Here is a 19500-nt window from a genome sequence, read left to right as displayed (position 1 = left end):
TATTCACAGACAATCCTCGGAAGATATTTGAAGCAACTCAGAGAGGGGTTGACTTGCAACAGCTTTTGATTTTTCCTAGAGGTTGGTAACCATATATGATTCTTCAACCACAAATGTGTTGATTTTTCAAACAATATTGTTTCTTGTACATAAGCATTCGCATGCATGACGTGCTTTGAAACATATATATAACAACATTATGTTTTGTAATTAACTAATAATCTTGGTAAATCGCTACTTATATTAAAAAGTTTACTTAACCAAAAAGGAAATGAGTTAAAGTTGAGAATGTTATTTAATAAACTATATATAGATGAGTGCTCAGAATAATCGGATAACAAATTTAATTATTTAATTAATATGATGTACGTAAAATGTGATGTTTATGCCGGCAAAATGATCCAAACCTTATGTCGAAGAGTGAGAATGGGATTTCCGGCAGCATCAAGCAGGACTCGACGATCATGCATGGTTAGAAATTTTCCTCTCGGGCTTTGAAAATGATGTTGCCTTGGACGTCTATGACATCAAAGTCGCCGGTGGTCATGAATTTTCTGACAATTGCAAGATCTACCGGGGTTACACAATACTGAGAGCCGATGATCGGAATAGGAAAGGCAAATTGTTTGCTACTTGGGGCTAGAACAAAAGTGAAAAGAGCCATGGTTACGAGGGATAAGAGGAGAGAATTGAAGAAAGAGGCGTACTCGAGGAGTGATCTATCATCTAAATTTATAACAAGTTGTTGTAATAAAAGTTGTGTATTCCAAACAATATCAGTTGTTTGGAAAAAAAATTTTTAAAAAAAAAAGAAAAAAGAAGAAGTTAAAAGTAGTTTTATCTTGAAAAGATTATTAAGAAAGATGCAGGTTCCATATGCGATATCATGCTTAAATTCCAACTTGCACGTACAGGATTCCATGGATTCCAAGTCACTCTCGTGGGTATAAAGTAACATTCTCGTATTCATAATGCATGTTCTTATGAATATGCTTTGGTGATGCGAAGAAGGCAATTTATCCACATATTTTAAAGAGATCGTATCATTTATCTAATGTTATTGTACTGTGCAATATCCTCTCGATCTCAATCCATACAATAAACTTCAATAATCAGAACGGTTGAGGTTATATATATATATATATATATATATATATATATATTGCAAAGGAAATAAAAAGTAAAACTTGGAAGGGCTCGTAGAGGTAAGATTAAGTATTTGAGAAGGCTAATTTGGTAGATTTACTTTTACCCAGCGTCTCCATTCCCCAGTCTGTATAGGCGGTGGAAAAAGAAATTCTAAAAATGTTTTTCAAAAACATACATAAATTTATAAATAGTTCTTGTTCCTCGACTCTTGGTATCGATATTGGGAGGCTTAAAGTTTTTCTTAAGCCTTTATAAATTGATGTCATATTCTACATGATAATTCAATGAGTATATATTATCACTTATTTTAAAAGTTTAAGTTGATAGAAAAAAAAAAATTAATCATTTAATTTATATTCTAATACTTCACCTCGCATGTAGATTAGCTTGCTAGATTCAGTACCCAACTAGTCTACAATTATTTCGAAAAAAAAAAAAAAAAAAATTAGCAAGGAGTTGTATTATCGTTCATCACTTCCCTGACCAACAAAGAACATATTATTGTATTTCTTTTGGGCTTTAAGTAATTAAAAGCTGGGACTGCATGTTCAGCTGGACCTTTTTTCACCTAACCAGAAAGGTAGTCCAATTTCATAGTGGGCTGGGCTGTTTTTGATACTGAGCCCATAAAGGATAAAAATTGCAATATTATCCGAATAATTTCCCTTTCTTCAAACCGTAATTGTATTACATATCAATTGAAGCGTATAAATTATGATAATCTTCTTCAAATTAGGTTTAAAGAATTTTTTTTAACTTAGTCTATAAAAATGACATATGTCATTTAAATATGTAAGATGCATATATTTTTTTAATAGTCGGAATAAAGTTGAAATAAATAATTAAATTAAATATAAATCTTAAATTTTAAAATTGAAAAATTAGAGACAAAATGACACGAAAACTTATTAACGACTAAATTTGATTTTTTGCTATATTATATTTTTATCATTAAAAATAAAATCTCTAAAAATCTAAGAAAAAAAAAAACCCCCGCCCAGCCTCTCAATCAAAATATTTCCCTCTCTGTCCCTCTCTCTCACTTTCACTTTCACCTTCGCCTTCCACTCTTCCCTCGCAGTGAAGACCGAAGCCCACGACCGTTGTCTAGCGTTTCTCTAGGCGCACTCGTCACCGGCGCCACCTCAATTTGATTTTTGTCTGGTTTGTAGTTTTGGTGATTGGGTGGGATTTGGTGCTTCTAGATCTAAGTTTGGTTGACACTGCGTTGCTGCTCTGCACATCAAGCTCCGAACTACTGTGGGAACAAGACAAAAACACCTGGGCGTGGGGCACCGTCTGCAAAGTCTAGGGCTTTTCATCCGAATCATTTCAGGTTTTCTTTTTATCCAATTCTTTCCTTTGCTTTTCATCTAAAATCTCCCTCTCTTTGTAGGGGTTAGTCTTATGCAACCTCTGCTAGAACCAGATAACATATTCCGACGTTGTTAACGTTGATAACTTTTTCCCCTATGAATGTTTGGTACTATAATTTTACTCTGTATTGGTATTGGTGATGTCTTTTCATTTCTGGGTTCAGCGTAGTTACTGGTTTTGGTTAGTCATATTGTTTGTTTAGTGAATAACAGTTGGGTTATGAGTGTCCAGTTTAAAGAAATCCTGGGATTCTGTTTCTTTGCTGGGAAAATGCAGGAAAGGAATTTGAATGAAGTTTTGAATGTTTAGCTATCACTTGTCAGCATGTGGGGCTTGAGAAAACAAAAGCTCCGCTAAAATGATCATAATAAGACAATTTTGTTGAATTTTGCATTTCCCTTTTCTTTTCCATGTTTTTCTCTGCAACCAGACAAAAGGGTATAGTTTTGTCGGTGCTGGTCCGTATTTATGCATCTATGGTATTGAAATGATTGGTTTTCGTAAATGGGTAGCCATAAGTAAGTTAATGGGATATTTGGTAAATGGGTAGCCATAAGTAGTTTTGTTGTCTTCATGGGATATTCGTGGACAATTTCCTATGTATGTTAATTTGAGATGAATTCTAGTTGTATTCGCATGGGGCATTTTATTTGTGTAATTCTGGACATAAAGAGAGTAAAATTCAGAAAAATTGGAAGAAATGTTATATTGTTGAATTGGTTGTGGGTTTTTTGAAGATGTATATTCAGTAAGGTTTTGAAAAAGAAGATTCCAGAGATTCGCTGATCAAATTCTAGTATTTTGGCCATGTCTTTTTTGATGCGCATGCTAGGAACATTTGTTGTTGTCAAAACGATATTGATGTATAATACTATTTTGCTACACAGGCCATTGAAGCGGCGGGTCTTTATGATCATCAAGGTAAGTGCAACCTTGATGTGAAATTTGCAAGATACTCATGGAGATCAAAGTCAATAGATTATTACAGCCTACAGGGTTTGCAAAAGACCACAATCCAACAGATTTGGCAGCATTTGAAAGAGGTATGTTTTATTGAATAATAATACTTGGCTTTTGGGAGTATTTTACATTCTTAAGATGGAGATTTCTCTCTGACTTCTTCTTTTATATTTTTATAAAATTTGTTTTGGAGGTTTTGCGTGGAAGTGAAGGGGTTATGTCGGGAATGTACTCTAATAGAATAGCTATCTGTTTCATTTTAACCTAATCCAAAATAGAGAGGGAAATTTGCTTGCTCTTTTCATAATTGCTTACTCTTGGATTTCTTATATATGTTTATTTATTAATGGTAGCTGTGTTTTTAGCACCTTAAGCAATAAAACGAAAAATGCTTTATTAAGTAATGGTTGTGTAGGCTAGGATTAAAAAACGTTTATGATAACAGTGTTTCACTTATTAGAAAGAAAGTTTTCATTGAAGAGCTTTAGCTACAAAAATAACAATAATAATTGAAATACATAAACCTTCCAACAACAATGATCGTCACATTTCTTCATCACAAGTTCCTATGCCTCGCTGTGTGGTTGCTATAAGTGCTTGACGAGGTTCAATTTGAGTTGAGAATGAGTTTTCCTATGAACTCACTAAATTTAGTTCATTGAGACTTTTTATTTTTTTTATTTTTTTATTTTTAATTATTGTTGATTTTGTAGGCATGAAAGGCTTTCTTCCTAGGGATGCTTATAAGTTTGAATAGACTTGTCCATTTAGGTTTTTGGTGAGAACCATAATCTAAATTTGCAATATATGCTAGGGCAGCTATATATATGGCCGGATTTTCTAGGGCTGAATTTTATGGAGTAATTTTTGTTTAATTTTATTTTAGTTACTTATCATTTTATTTTTGTTTGATGATATCCATGAACTTGTCTTATTCTCGGTTAATTATTGTTATGTTTTTTAGGTATCTACACTTTTCTGCCGTCAAATGCTTGTCTTCTCCGAGATTATGTATACCCATTGGTTCGTCGTGAACCAAATTTATTTCCTCATCCATTTGTTCACCTATTACATGATCGAAGCGAACTGCCCCTCGATATAAATGAGATAAGAAGTAGATTTCCAAGGTTGGACAAGCAGTACTACTTTGTGATGTTAGAAGGGCCTACAGTTGGTAGAGAGAATGCGATTGAGATCAGAGGAAGTAAAACGTTTTGGAGTCAAGTAGGTGATGAAGTCCATGTCGATGAATGGGGATATTCATATGGGGATGCTACTTTGTATGATTACATACATGGAGAAAGTGCCATCAGTTGGAATATGGCTGTATATCAGGTAGATCCACAGGGAGTGCTGAAATGTGGTCCGGTTGAATTGGGATTGCATCAAGTTGAGGTACAAATTGTTTGAGTTAATTATTAATAAATAAGATAATTGTTCTTTATGGGTATATTTGTTTTTAAATTTAATTTTTTATATATAGTTGCGGTGGAAAGCTATCAAGATTTTTCCAAAATATTCAAATATAGATTTCCGTCCGGATGCCCTACCAACTCCAGTACCACGGTTAGTAATGTCAGGTAATAAGGCACCACTGCATTGTTGGCTCGGGAGTGATTGATTTAGTTCATAGCAGCAACTGTATAATTTTTGCAAAAATTGTGGTTGGAAGTTAATTAATCATAGTTTTAAATTTGTAGTTTATGCTAGTGTTCCGTATATAAAGTTCAAACTTTTCTCTTAAGGATTTATTTTCCCGTGGTAGTTTTTGTTAGATTTTAGAAACAAAGATGTTTGGTTTGCACCTGCATTTTGTTTAGTTGCTATTCGTTGAGATTTTTTTTCCCCACGGTTAATTATTGTTGATTTTGTAGGCATGAAAGGCTTTGTGCATAGAGATGCTGTCCACATGGTCTGGTTTTTTTTTTTCTATGGCTGAATTTTATGGAGTAATTTTGTTTAGTTTTATCTTGGTCGCTTTTCATTTAATTTTTTTCCTAGTAGCCATGAACTTGTCCTCCTTTCAATTAATTATTGTTAATTTTTCTTTTTAGGTATGTATGTTTTTTTGCCTTCAGATATTAGCCTTCTTCGAGATTTTGTATACCCCTTGGTTCGTCATGAACCAAATTTATTTCCTCATCCATTTGTTCACCAATTACACGATCGAAGCGAATTGCCAGTTGATATATATGAGATGAAAAGGAGATTCCAAATTTGGGACTCAAGTTTCATTGATAAGTACTACTTTGTGATGCTAGAAGGGCCTCCAACTGGTGAAGAGAATGCCATAGAGATTGGAGGAACTAAAGTGTTTTGGAAAAAAATAGGTGAAAAAAGGACTATCTATGAAGGTGGATTTGCATATGGTGATGCTACAAAGTATACATACATACGCGGAGAAAGGGACATCGGTTGGTATATGATTATATATCACGTAAATCTTTTACAAGTGCGAGTATGTGGCCCAGTGCTATTGGGATTGAATCAAATTGAGGTATAAAATTTGTTGAGTTAATTAATTAAGATCACTATCATTATAAGCATATTTGTAATTACGTTTGATTCTTTTTATATAGTCTCGTTGGACAGCTATTAAGATTTATCCAAAATGTGGATCTATGCTGGTTTACGATCCTATTCCTGGGCCCCTCCCTGTACTGGTACCACCAGCACCACTAAGTGATGAGTCACCACCACCACCACCACTGTCACCACCAGCATCAATAGGTAGTAAGCTCAACTGTCGCCACCCACTAGCATTATCAGGCAATAAGCGCAATCGGTTCCGTCAACCAGCATAATCAGTCAATAAGGCACCACTATCATTGTCGCCATCACTATCACCAGCAAAGGATAGACACAACTATATGAGGCATCATGGTTAAGATTGCATTTCTTGCTATTAAAAGAATTTACTTTTAGTAACTCCTTGTTCATTAAGGTTTTATGAGTTTTTATGTGTTATTAAGAATCCTTGTTTATTAAGGATTATGAGTCTTTATTTAATTTTATTAGAATTTTTTACTAATCTTAACAATTAAGATATGGAATTTTCTTCTATTTCTAAGATTAGTTCTTCACGCTACGTTATACTCTTCTCTTTGCCTTCCCTAGACTCTTTCTTGGAGCTTCCTTGTACGGATTGTGCTGCTTTCTTCTTGGGGGTTTTTACTTGCTCGTCCGTGGCTTCTCTTAATACTCGAACAATTTCATCAGCTTTATCCATGAACTCCTGGAGCTAGCAAGGTTGGCATTCTTCGTGCCAGCTCCGATGTTAGTTGTCCTTCGGGGAGTAGATCGAGCGCTTCTTCCTCCATTCTCTCCTTGCTGAACCTCTCGATGTAGTCCTGAGGGACTCAAACTCTTCCTATTTCAAAGACATCAGCATTGTGTTCCAATTTGTAGCCTTGCACCAACCATCTATTGGACCATGGACTAAATGGCCACTGCCGAAAAGGACTATAAGTTGCTGGCTAACTATCTCTCTCTTTTTTTTTTTCTTTTTTTTTTTTTAATATGAATGCGTAATTCAATAAGCACGTACACAAAGAATAAACTCTCCAGCAAAATAGCTAGCTTAGTGTATTCCCAATAATACTTATTTCTATTTTTAAGAAAGTATTTAAGTATATTCTAGTGTACCAATCATGTTATCTACTCTCAAAGTCTAAAAGATGGAAGTTTGACATATTAATACTTAGGGTGGGGTGTTACATTCCTCTCCAATGTAGTTTGTGGTACCTAACTATGTGAATTGAGATTCTAAGTTATACGACAATAAGCAAGCATGTAAGCTCTTCCAAATCCAAGAATCTATTATTTTTTCCAACCTCTAATTCAAAACATTTTATTAGTTTTGTGAATTTTTATTTTCTTTTATTTAGCTAAAAAAAAAAAAAAAAAAAAACTAGGTGAGATCATCATTTTCTATCAAGGCATCCAGATTTAATGTAGAATATTGGGAATTTCAAAAATTGATGTTTATTCGTCATATATTTTTTTGAAGTGTTTATTCGACATTTGAAGAGGGTAATAATTTATTGCAGCTGCTAGACAATATTCTCAAGCATGCCACAAAATTGGAGAAGATACGACATCGTTTGTCCACCTTCTTGGCATTCATATGTCACGAAGACAATTAATCATAGGGCGGCTTCATCGGTTAGAATTTTGTTTCCTTAAGTAAGAATTTCAATATTTATAATAGTTATTAATTATTGTACGTGGAAATTCTTACTTTGGGAAGAGCATTAAAACTTGAGTTGTGTTTGTTAATGTGTTTTTGGGTTTTAAAAAATCACAATACTTTTTTACAGATTTCTCGTGTTTGATAAGTATGCCATACAATTTGATGATGTGGAACTCGTAGCACACATGCAAGAAAAAGCCTATTGTGGATTGGTCTTATAAAAAATGCTTTATTCTTTTTAACAGATGGAAGTTACTATGACGGTGGTGATGCATTCTCTTTGTGTTAGAAGTAGATATTTAATTTAGGTGAAACTACTTATGGCTACCCATTTACCAAATATCCCATTAACTTACTTATGGCTACCCATTTACCAAATCCAATAATTTCAATACCATAGATGCATAAACACGGACCAGCACCGACAAAACAATACCTTTTTGTTTGTTTGCTGAGAAAAAAAATGGAAAAGAAAAAGGAAATGCAAAATTCAACAAAATTGTCTTATTATATTCATTTTAGCGGAGGTTTTTTGTTTTCTCAAGTCCCACATGCTGACAAGTGATAATAAACATTCAAAATTTCATCTCAATTCCTTTCCTGCATTTTCCCAGCAAAGAAACAGAATGCCAAGATTTCTTTGAACTGAACACTCATACCCCAACTGTAATTCTCTAAACAAACAATATTACGAATCAAAATCAGTAACTACCCTGAACCCAGAAATGAAAAGACATAACCAATACAGAGTAAAATTGGATAAAAAGAAAACCTCAAATGATTCGGATGAAAAGCCCTAGATTCTGCAGACGGGGCCCCCGGACCAGGTGTTTTGGTCTTGTTCCCACCGGTAGCACGGAGCTTGATGTGCACAGCAGCAATGCAGTGTCAGCCAAACTTAGATCTAGAAGCACCAGCCAAACGAAGGTGAAAGTGAGAGAGAGGGAGAGGAGGTTTTGAAAGACTCGAATTGATTCAGCGGCGTGAGCGGGATTTTTTTGAAATTTTGGCGGGAATGTTAAATTTTCTCGATTGATTTCCTTTTTTTTTTTTTTTTTGTATATATTAGACTTGGCTTCTATGCTGTAGTGCAAATTTGCTTAGGGGAATTGATATTAGTCTCCTGTTTGGAGTGCGCTGTTTGTTTTTGAGTTAAAAACTGTTAGAGAATATTAGGAGATACGATTTTATTATAATCGATTGTAATCTCTTATCATCAGATTTGATGATAATCAAATCTAATTGATTTAATTGTAATTAGATTTAATGATAATCAAATTATTTTGGTTTGATTACTAAATATATCTACCTCAATTCTCCTATATATAAATAGGAGTATCTTGTATTTTAAAATATATTGGCTTTTGTTTGTTTAGGGCAGCAGTTTTCTTTCTTTCTTTTTTTTCTTCCCTCTTCCCCAAAACTTTTCCCTCCTCCACCCACCACTAACCCGTGCCGGCAACCTCCAATCTAGCGCCGGCTGCGACCATCCAGTAATGAATTGTTATTCCCCTCATTAGTACCAACAGAATGTCAAATTCAACCAATATTTTTCAACGCCAAACATATATAATGGTTAAATAATAGTTGATTGATTTATAAGATGAGATGGGTTAAATATGAAAAAATTATTGACCCATAACATTTATCTTTTATTTATATATCTATGTGGTCTTTTCTTTATTTATATGTATCTTCCTTTATTTGTATGGTCTTTTCTTTTATTTATATGATAAGGTGTGTATACTCCCACCTTATCTTTACCAAATTTTACAGCATTGTATATGGATCTTCCTTGTTCATTATTTTTGTTTTATGTCACATTATAAATTCACCTAAAGAGTACTAGTGATAACGTGGTTCCAGCATGTTTTTGTTTAATGGCTTAAGCTGAGGATGAGATGCTGGATCAACTGAATGCTCAACTAAGAGTTGCATTTTTTTTTAGACGGGAAACCTCGACAAGGCATGGCTCTTCGGACCCATCCTTGCAGAGTAACCCTTAAAATCTGGGTTCTCTAGGATCAAGTGGCAACCTCTACACCATAAGGCCATGCATTTCCTTAATTATGTTGCAATGTTTAAATTTTATTTCCTTTATATTATTCTGAATCAATAATTATTTGATGCCTGTTTAAATCTCATGTGATTCTTTATTTTTGTTGAGCATAAACATTTTATTGAAATGTTATGGTATATATGGGATAGTTTGTGATTGAAGTTTTATGATGCCATTATAAAGTAGTACTGAATATTAAAATGAAGGAATGGTTATGAAAAAATAGAAAGTAGTTTTATCTTGGAAAGATATATATATATGCCTTGCATGGAACTTTTCTTTTTATGTGAGGCAAAGGAATCAAATCCGAGGTGCATGGGTAGAGAAAGTAGTGGGTAGCACCGCGAAGCAGGGCTAATTTCATCCTCTGTTAAGAAAGAAGCAGGTTCCTTATGCGATGATGGCATGCTTGCTTTCCAACTTGCACAGGATTAATTCCAAGTCATTCTCGTGGGTCTAAAGTAACATTATCGTATTAATGTTCTAATGAATATGTTCAGTGGTGATCGGGAGAAGTCAGTTAGCCACAAATTTTCAAGATAAATTAGGAAACGGTCTTGCTTGGATCACGACTCAAGTCAAAGTTATTCAATATATTTTTGTTTGTTAAAATATCATTTAATAGAAAAAAAAAATTAATCATTTAATTAATATTTTTATCCTCACTTACGTGAATGCTCAAACTCTCCCTTAATAAATGAGATATAATATATGAGAAACGAGGTTCAAACTTAAGATCTTTGCTCTGATACAATTTTAGTAAGAACGCCAAATTAATTATATGAAATCTTATGAACACAGAAAGTTAATCAAGGTGATGAGAAATGTTTTACTAAATTGATGATGTAAAATAATCAATAAATTTCACCTATAATATTTTTTGGGTAGATATAGTCATAATTATGCCTCTAAACCCAAGTTATTACAGTCTTCCGTATTATATATCATATATAATGGAAAATTTGAAATGGAGAGCATCCTATTAATTCTAGCATTATTCAATGTCTAGGGATACAAATGTTATATACGAGGCAAAAAGAAAAAAAGATTCTTGTAACCCCATAGTGGCACAATAAAATCCGTCAGAAAGATTCCCATAGAATTATATTTTACAACTACTAGTTATCCTTTATTGATCCCTACACTTGTGCTCTATATATATGTGTGTTATAGAACATGTGACTAGCTTGCCAAGATTTGCATCATTAGATTTGCCTCTAAGAAGAGGTTTAGGGAAGCCAAATGTTCCAAAGACTTGGCAAGCAACTTGAATTATCTAGAGGGCATGAAGAAGTAGAGAAGGATTCTTGTGGTGTTGGCTCAGATTTTGAAGCTGTCGAGTCTGTGGCGGTCAAAAATGATGATCAGTCTTCTTGTGTCAATTGGAGGGAGGGAAGAGCAGCGGTTCTGATATGCATCTTTGAAGGCCAAGAAGGTGAATTGCGAGTTATTCTCACAAAGAGATCCATGAAAATGTCATCTCACCCAGGTATTGATGATCATCTACGGTGCATGTTGGCTGCAGTTTGAGTGAAGATTAATGATGTTGTTGTCTTGTTGATGATGTGTTTGTTTAAACAGGGGATGTAGCATTGCCTGGTGGGAAAGTGGAGGAAGGAGATGCAGATGACTCTGCTGCTGCTTTGAGAGAAGCCATGGAAGAGATTGGGTTGGAGCCCAATCTGGTTCAAGTTGTTGCCACTTTAGAGCCTTTTATTTCCCAGGTGTTGTGATCGATATATTGCCATTAATCTTTCTAGCTTCTATGTGTATTTCTCAAGTTCAAAACTGGCTGATTCTTTCTTTGTTTCTGCAATATGGCTTCATGATGCAGCACTTACTCAAGGTTGTCCCTGTAGTAGGCCTACTTGCTCGGAAAGGAGATTTCAGGCCTTCACTTAATACTGACGAAGTTGATGCTATTTTTGATGTTCCTTTGGAGATGTTTCTCAAGGTTTTTGCTCCTAATTAACCCCAGAAATTCTTAAACTCACTTCCTACTGGCAGCGGAAGCAGGATTTTTCCTAGGGGGCATTTTTTTAATGAATAAAATAATTAAAATAATTAAAAAATAATTAAATATAAAAAATAATTTTTTTGGTCTTCCTTTTGTGCATTGCTGTATTTTTTTAATGAATACAAAAATAAAGTTGAACAAAAATATAACGAACCGAATAAGTGAATAATTCAACAAAATTTTTAATTATGTTTTAAAACATATAAATAGAACTTACAATTTGTTTTGTCACTACTAGTGCTAATTTAATTGTCCTATTTGTAGATATGCTCTTCGAATTTGGTCTCTATCACTAGGATGATAATCACACTTTTCTTTTTTTTCTTTTTTATTTTTTATTTTAGTAAGGATCTCCGGACAGATTTACTAAATCTACTTCAACACGAAGTCATTTAGAATTTGATTGGAGGTCAATAGAATCATTATTTTTCTCTATAATCTCAAACAACTACAATTATATATTTATACAATTAAAATATGAAACAAAAACTATATAAATTCATAAATAATTAAATATTAAACAATTAGCAAAAATAGGCTTAATAACAATATAATTATATAAATATTAAGACAATTCATTTAAAAGAACAATTATTTTTACAAGGTTGGCAAGCACGCGTGTTTTATTTTTACAAAGTCTTTTATTTTGTTTTTAATTTACACAGCCGCTGTTCCCCACTTTGGGCTTGGCTTCTTATTTTTTTTTTTTTTAACTTACACGGCTGCTGTTCCCCATTAGCCATTAGTACATTCTTTAATTTTTTTTATTGTTTTGTTTATATTTGTTGCAGGCTTGCAGCACGCTGGTCTCCCATTTAGGCATATTTTCAAAGTTTTGTTTAGTTTTTTTTTTTATCTATTCCCAAAAAAGAAAACGCACCGTTTAGAGTACCATTCTTCGTCTTCCTCCTTCCATTCATCTGAAATACTAAGTTTCTAATTTTTTCAAATTTCATTTTACTAAGGGGCATAATATATGGCTGAAGCATGAGGGAGAGGGCATAATCATGGCTGAATGGCATATTTATTCCTGAGAGAGGGCATAATCATGGCTAAGGGGCATAAAAAAAAAATTTATACCCCCTTGGATCCGCCCCTGCCTATTGGGCCATTGTTAATATCGTTGGATCGTATAAACGGTGATAGATTTCCTATGCATGGGAGATGTTTGTTCATCATAAATAGAATTATATCCATTTAACGGATACTTTTGCCAAGAGACACCATTTCATCTATAACAATGATGGTGAGTGATCGCGCCATAACCTTACTTGGTGATAGGTTTTCCAAGAGAGGTTATAGTATTTGAGGGAGCATATGATTATGGTGTATTATGGTGTGATCGATCACCCGGCCATCATATTCCTTCAATAATTGTGTCACATAAGTCCAAAAATATTAAAGCGGTAGTTTCAACTAATTCTTGAGTTTTTTTAACAATAATTTATTTAAGAGTTTGTTGGGACTGTCACGTCGGCATTAAATGATAAAAATATAGTTTCTAACATTACTCTATTGCAAAAATAGATTGATAAATCGATATATTATGCTCTATATATATCTTTTGTAGTAAGTTGAACTGTGATTTATTTATGATGCTATACTCTTAAATTCTGTAGGAAGATAATTATAGATGTGAAGAGAGGGAGTGGATGGGTCAGAAGTACATTATTCATCTTTTTGATTTCGAATGTGAGAAAGGTGTCTTCGTCATATGGGGTTTAACGGCAGGCATTCTGATTCGTGCAGCATCTGTTATCTACCGGTGTTCTCCATGCTTCAAGGGGGATCTTCCTGACTTTCAACAGCTACAAAGATCCTTGCTTAATATTCTAGCATAACGTGCACGTGCAAATGTTGCACCAATTCATCAAATCGTGTGATATATACCTTGTACCTTAAAAAGGGACATAGTGAAAACTCTTGCTACTTCCCAAATACGTACATTGATAATATATAGATCACTCCATTTATATATATAGAAGTTGAATTAATTAATGTTGAAATTTGTGACCTTTCAACAACTCTTTGTTGAATTAATGGAAGGCGTGGGACGATATACTTTTTTTACCTAAAATATCAGAGACCATTATCTTGTGCGCAGTCAAAAAGCATTAGCCCCATGGGCCATGGATAACACGCCCGGCCGTACCTTTACGGCTTGACCCGTATACCGACCCAAGTGTGGAACAATAATCCAAAATGTTCAACGCGTCTCAAGTCCGATTTATTCACAGATTATTCTCATGAATCATGATATGTATTGTATAGGCCTCTTTTTTCTGCCATGTTTTTCGCTGTAGCCGCAATCTGCCGAAAATCATTGAATTTTCACACGAAGCTTCCAAGAATTAATTCTGAGGTCGCCGAAAAAAGACGATGACTTTAAAGGTATATATTGGGCGAAGAGGGTAGAGATCCGGGACTCAGAAGAACCGCCGAGAGGAGAGGAGCCTCATGGCAACGACGATGGCCTACGGAGCAGTCAGCCCAGTCGCGCCAGCGTGGCTAAACAAAGGCGACAACGCGTGGCAGATGACGGCGTCGACTCTCGTCGGCATCCAGAGCATGCCGGGGCTTGTGATCCTCTACGCCAGCATCGTCAAAAAGAAATGGGCCGTCAACTCGGCCTTCATGGCCCTCTACGCCTTCGCCGCGGTGCTCATCTGCTGGGTTCTCCTCTGCTACCGGATGGCCTTCGGCGACGAACTCCTCCCCTTCTGGGGCAAGGGCGCGCCGGCTCTCGGCCAAAAGTTCCTCACCCACCGAGCCAAAGTCCCCGAGAGTAATCACACTACTGAGAACGGTGGCTACGAGGTTATTGAGCCTTTTTATCCCATGGCTACGCTCGTCTACTTCCAATTCACTTTCGCCGCCATTACCATGATTTTACTAGCTGGCTCTGTTCTCGGGCGCATGAACATCAAGGCCTGGATGGCTTTCGTCCCTCTTTGGCTTGTCTTCTCCTACACTGTCGGCGCCTTCAGTCTCTGGGGCGGCGGCTTTCTGTACCACTGGGGTGTCATCGATTACTCCGGCGGCTACGTCATCCACCTTTCTTCAGGAATCGCCGGTTTCACTGCCGCTTATTGGGTACTGTATTTCACAGCCCTTTCACGAAATTAACCAAATTTCAAAAACATTTTTCTCGTAATGCATTAAACTGGGCTTGCTTGCAATATGTTTGTTTATAGGTTGGGCCGAGGCTAAAGAGTGATAGGGAGAGGTTTCCTCCGAACAACGTCTTACTCATGCTCGCCGGCGCCGGGCTCCTGTGGATGGGCTGGTCGGGTTTCAATGGCGGGGCGCCATACGCCGCCAATATTGACGCTTCAATAGCAGTACTAAACACGAACATATGTGCGGCGACGAGTCTTCTCGTCTGGACGTCTCTTGACGTCGTTTTCTTCGGGAAGCCTTCAGTGATAGGAGCCGTTCAGGGGATGATGACCGGACTTGTTTGCATCACTCCGGGAGCAGGTAACGCGCGCACGTGTGTGAGATCTTTGATCAGTACGGCATCGTTTTGGTTGTATGCATTTATATATAATATATATATTGTGGGCGGTGGTTTTGCAGGGTTGGTGCAGTCGTGGGCGGCCATAGTGATGGGAATGCTTTCTGGAAGCATTCCATGGGTGTCCATGATGGTCCTTCACAAAAAGTCTAGTCTTCTGCAAAAGGTCAGGTTTTGTGACATTGCTTTTATCTTTGCTTTTCTCCATCTCTGTCATTATAGGAGTAGGTGTTAGAGGAGAGTTGACATAATTGCATACTAGCTTGTTCCCACCACTTTTGGCATTTACTAATTTAGGGTTCCACCATTCCTATGTGAATGCGTATAAGATTATATGTGAATTAATTTTAAATCAGTTTTTTTAATTAAATTGATAAACTCCTCAACTTTAACACACTATTTCAACTTTAACACACTATTTTATGTTGGGCTTGTCGTTGAGCAGGCTATATTAAAAAATTGCTAGCCCTTTATATTATGTTTTGAATTTAGGTTATGTTGAAGCATGGATATTATAAAAGTACTATATATGTCAATTATAATTCGGTCTTTTAATTTTAATTCATTAATTTTGTGTTGAGTTTGTGGGTTACGCTAAAAATTACCAACTCTACTCTAGCCACATAGATAGGCATGATTCGAATGAGAATTTTTCATTCAATTAATGGTTTCTAGAACCATATATATAGTTATAATGCCCTAAGTTACCCGAAATGATTTTGAAATATGAGAAACTCAACCAAAGGCCTTCTAGGTTTACAAGCTATGACTACTAATTAAGAAAGGATATCTATGAAAACATGGCGAGGAATGATAAAGACACAACTTTTTGACATAATTATGGCCCAACTTTTCTCTTATGTGATTATTTGAAAAAAAAAATTAAAAATTAAAAAAAATTCTGAAGTAATAACATCTTATGTGATCCTTTTTTTTATTTGGTAAAAAAATGGTATTTTTCTTCATTTTTTTTTAAAAAAATACTAAATAAAAAAAAGGACCACATAGAATGTTATTACTTCAGAAAGTTTTTTAATTTTTAATTTTGTTTTTTAAAAAAATGTTCACATAAGATAAAAGTTTGGTCAAAGTTGTATCAAAAAGTTGTGTCTCTATCATTTCTTAAACATGACGACCAAAATCCATGTATTAAAACTGAAGAAACGTTTTCCTCTTTAGAAAAATTAACACATGATGGTGAAGTAATATCCGTGGGCTCATGGAACATTCTGAGAAACTGATTTTTTCAATGGTAGAAAAATCATCCAAGCACTCGTGCCTTGACTCTCCGGGTACCCTCTGATGGTGAAGTAATATCCGTGGGCTCATAGAACATTCTGAGAAACTGATTTTTTCCATGGTAGAAAAATCATCCAAGCACTCGTGCCTTGACTCTCCGGGTACCCTCTCACATGGGGTATGCGATGGGCGATTTAATTTGCCAACCACTTTTAGGCCACCCTGAAACATCATAATATTTATTATTGACATATATATAAACCTGCTCTATTTACTAATATGAGGAAAAATTTGTGAATAAACTGAGTAGACACTATGAGAATATCTAAAAATTTAAACGTTGACAACCTATTTATCACGTGGCAACATATACGCTGTTAAATCTGTCAAATCTAAACCATAAAATAGCTTGTTTCTCTCGACTTTTCTTGAAAATTGAAATGAAGAAGATCATGATCCGAGATAGAACACATGCATCAAAAATTCTAGTATACGTACTTGGCCTTTTGAATTTGAGTAATGCAATAATGCAATATATTATATTTTTATCTTACAATACTAACGTGGTAGTCTTAACTAGTTTTTAAATTTTTTAAAATTGCCATTAGCATTATAAGATAATTATAAAATAAAAATGTAATTCTTAGTTTTACTTCAAATTTTCAAAAATTATATTCTTTCTCTTTTATAATTTGGAAAGTTCTTCGTTGAAAGGCCAGCTCCAAATAAACCCTAGCGCTGGCTTTTCAAACTTGGACTTTTCAAGTTTCATAGTCTTCGCGGCGTGTCATATACTTTTCTCCCTATTTTCACTCTTTTCCACTGAAATACTAATAACATTCCAAATATCCACAACAGTCAGCATTGTAATTATTGCAACAATCTTTTTCAGCAAGAAAATAATTGATAACCACATCTACTTTCTATCCTCTTATCCTATGAACCACTTCGATTAGGAAATGAAAACGACCCTAATGGTATCATGGCATGCTTCAACCTTCAAGTGCTTGTTTAACAAAACTTTTCTTTTTGGGAAATGACCTTAAATATCTTTTTCCTTTGACAAACAATGGCAGGAAATGCCTTTAAATTAAAAGAAAAATGTTAATCAGAGGCCCCATAAGTCAAAAAGTAGCACCCAATGTTAATCCTTTCAAATTGGTGGTGGCCGAGTGTAAATATCATGTTGTAATCTTTAGTAAATTTAACAGTACATTGTGAGGGAGTACATTTGAAATTCATTCTTTAAAATAAATTTTAGACCGTACTGGTAGATCACATGTGAGTCCTCTCATATTTACTGTTTAAATTATAAGAAATTCCAAGAGATTGGGATCCAAATATCAAGATATCGGTCCAACCCTTCTACATTATTGCATCAAATGGTTAGAGTTTTGTTTTGGATGTCACTAATATTGCTCTTCTATTATAATTGTATGATTATAGGTGGACGACACCTTAGGTGCGTTTCACACGCACGCAGTGGCGGGCCTGTTAGGCGGGCTCCTCACCGGACTTTTCGCAGAGCCGGAGCTTTGTGATTTGATACTCCCAGTGCCCAACACGAGGGGTGCATTCTATGGTGGAAATGGAGGGAAGCAATTCTTGAAACAACTGGTTGCGGCAGCGTTTGTGGCAGGTTGGAACTTGGTGTCGACGACAATAATACTTCTAGGTATAAGGTTGTTTATTCCGTTAAGGATGCCAGACGAGCAGCTGGCGATCGGAGACGATGCTGTGCATGGAGAGGAGGCTTATGCTCTTTGGGGCGATGGGGAAAAGTATGACCCAACAAAGCATGGTTGGAATACATCATTGTATTCGCAGGACATAGCACCATCGCCATACATTAATGGTGCAAGAGGTGTGACCATCAACTTGTAGACATCAGTTTTTTTGTATAATACGGTGAGTTAATGTGATTAATTTGTATAATATTACAAGTTATACAATGGTTTTGTATAATATTTCATATACACCGTCGTACTGTAATCTTTATACAAATCTTTTAATGGATATATATGTTGTAATAACAATTGCAAAGGAATGTGACTATGAATGCTCAAGCGCCAACTTTTATTTGAAAAAATTGCTAAATTGATCCATGTGACTTGAGGTAATTGTGACAAATAAATAACCCTTTAGAAATTCAAAAGGGCCTAGCCATTAATTTCCGAATTTGACCGTTGGACGTGGAATTAATAGATACTGCTATGTCAGTCTACTGAGATGTACTGCTATGGACCCTTTTTTTGAGTCTCTTTTAATGTGTTGATTACAATTCTACAACCATATATACTGTCTTTGCTTTGCCTTCTGGATGGTTACTACCAATCACTCTCTCGCTATATTAATGGAAGCAAACGACTTGGACTCCATCAAAGTCATACAAAACTCTGAACATTCAAAGGTCATCTGAACAAACTTCCGAGCAAGAAATAAAAAGCAAAATAACAAAAGGCATCAACATTGTCCCCCACCGACAGAAACGGATCCTCTCCATTTCAAGTGAAATGGAGAGGGTATAGTGACAATTATACCCTTCTAAATACACTAAATAGATCCTCTCTCCACCGACAAGTTATCAATTCTCATTTGAAAAACATCATGATAAATACACAAGGGTTAATTATGGCCACAAAAGGGCAGACTCAGCAGTCAAGACTGCAAAGTTTTTTTTTTTTTTTTTTTTTTGGTAACAACAAAGATTTTCTTTGAGTGCCTTATGCATTTACAACTTTTATCATGAGTTACAATTACTAACATTACCGGCACCTTTTTTTTTTTTTTTTTTTTTTTGAAAAAATATAAAAAAAAGCTCTACAAACGAACAATCATTTGCGATAAAGCCCTACAATATTCAAAAGGTATTAAAGTAGTCCATTAAACTACTAAAGTGTGTCAAAAAGACCACATATTTTATTATATTCCTATAATACCCATATTCTTTTAAAAACTAAATAAAATAAAAATTAAACTAAATTATTTAA

The 19500-nt window shown here is 35.1% G+C and overlaps 3 protein-coding genes across 5 annotated transcripts; all 3 read left to right on the top strand.

Annotated features, from left to right (window-relative positions):
* Positions 1 to 2159: 2159 nt before the first annotated feature.
* Positions 2160 to 6468, top strand: LOC132161683 (uncharacterized). Of its 3 annotated transcripts, none has more exons than XM_059571858.1 (6): positions 2160 to 2485; positions 3414 to 3569; positions 4451 to 4881; positions 4970 to 5066; positions 5751 to 5983; positions 6066 to 6468. In XM_059571858.1, exons 2-6 carry the CDS (start codon positions 3485 to 3487, stop codon positions 6288 to 6290), a joined length of 1071 nt encoding a protein of 356 aa, XP_059427841.1. In that variant the 5' UTR covers positions 2160 to 2485; positions 3414 to 3484; the 3' UTR covers positions 6291 to 6468. The 3 variants fall into 3 exon arrangements, with proteins under 3 accessions (XP_059427841.1, XP_059427840.1, XP_059427839.1); XM_059571857.1 differs by having other exon boundaries at positions 5748 to 5983; XM_059571856.1 differs by having other exon boundaries at positions 5541 to 5983.
* Positions 6469 to 10953: 4485 nt separating this feature from the next.
* Positions 10954 to 13595, top strand: LOC132162488 (nudix hydrolase 15, mitochondrial-like). Its single transcript, XM_059572727.1, has 4 exons — positions 10954 to 11226; positions 11319 to 11461; positions 11572 to 11691; positions 13374 to 13595. The coding sequence occupies exons 1-4, from the start codon at positions 10980 to 10982 to the stop codon at positions 13593 to 13595; spliced, it is 732 nt and encodes a 243-aa protein (XP_059428710.1). The 5' UTR covers positions 10954 to 10979.
* A 436-nt stretch (positions 13596 to 14031) lies between these two features.
* Positions 14032 to 18546, top strand: LOC132191590 (ammonium transporter 2-like). The gene is made up of 4 exons (XM_059606679.1): positions 14032 to 14847; positions 14949 to 15234; positions 15334 to 15437; positions 17957 to 18546. The coding sequence occupies exons 1-4, from the start codon at positions 14212 to 14214 to the stop codon at positions 18392 to 18394; spliced, it is 1464 nt and encodes a 487-aa protein (XP_059462662.1). The 5' UTR covers positions 14032 to 14211; the 3' UTR covers positions 18395 to 18546.
* The last annotated feature ends 954 nt before the right edge of the window (positions 18547 to 19500 follow it).

The sequence above is a fragment of the Corylus avellana genome, chromosome ca9 (genome assembly GCF_901000735.1).
Source record: "Corylus avellana chromosome ca9, CavTom2PMs-1.0".
NCBI classification, from domain to species: domain Eukaryota; kingdom Viridiplantae; phylum Streptophyta; class Magnoliopsida; order Fagales; family Betulaceae; genus Corylus; species Corylus avellana.
This window is presented reverse-complemented; position numbering and strand designations above follow the sequence as displayed.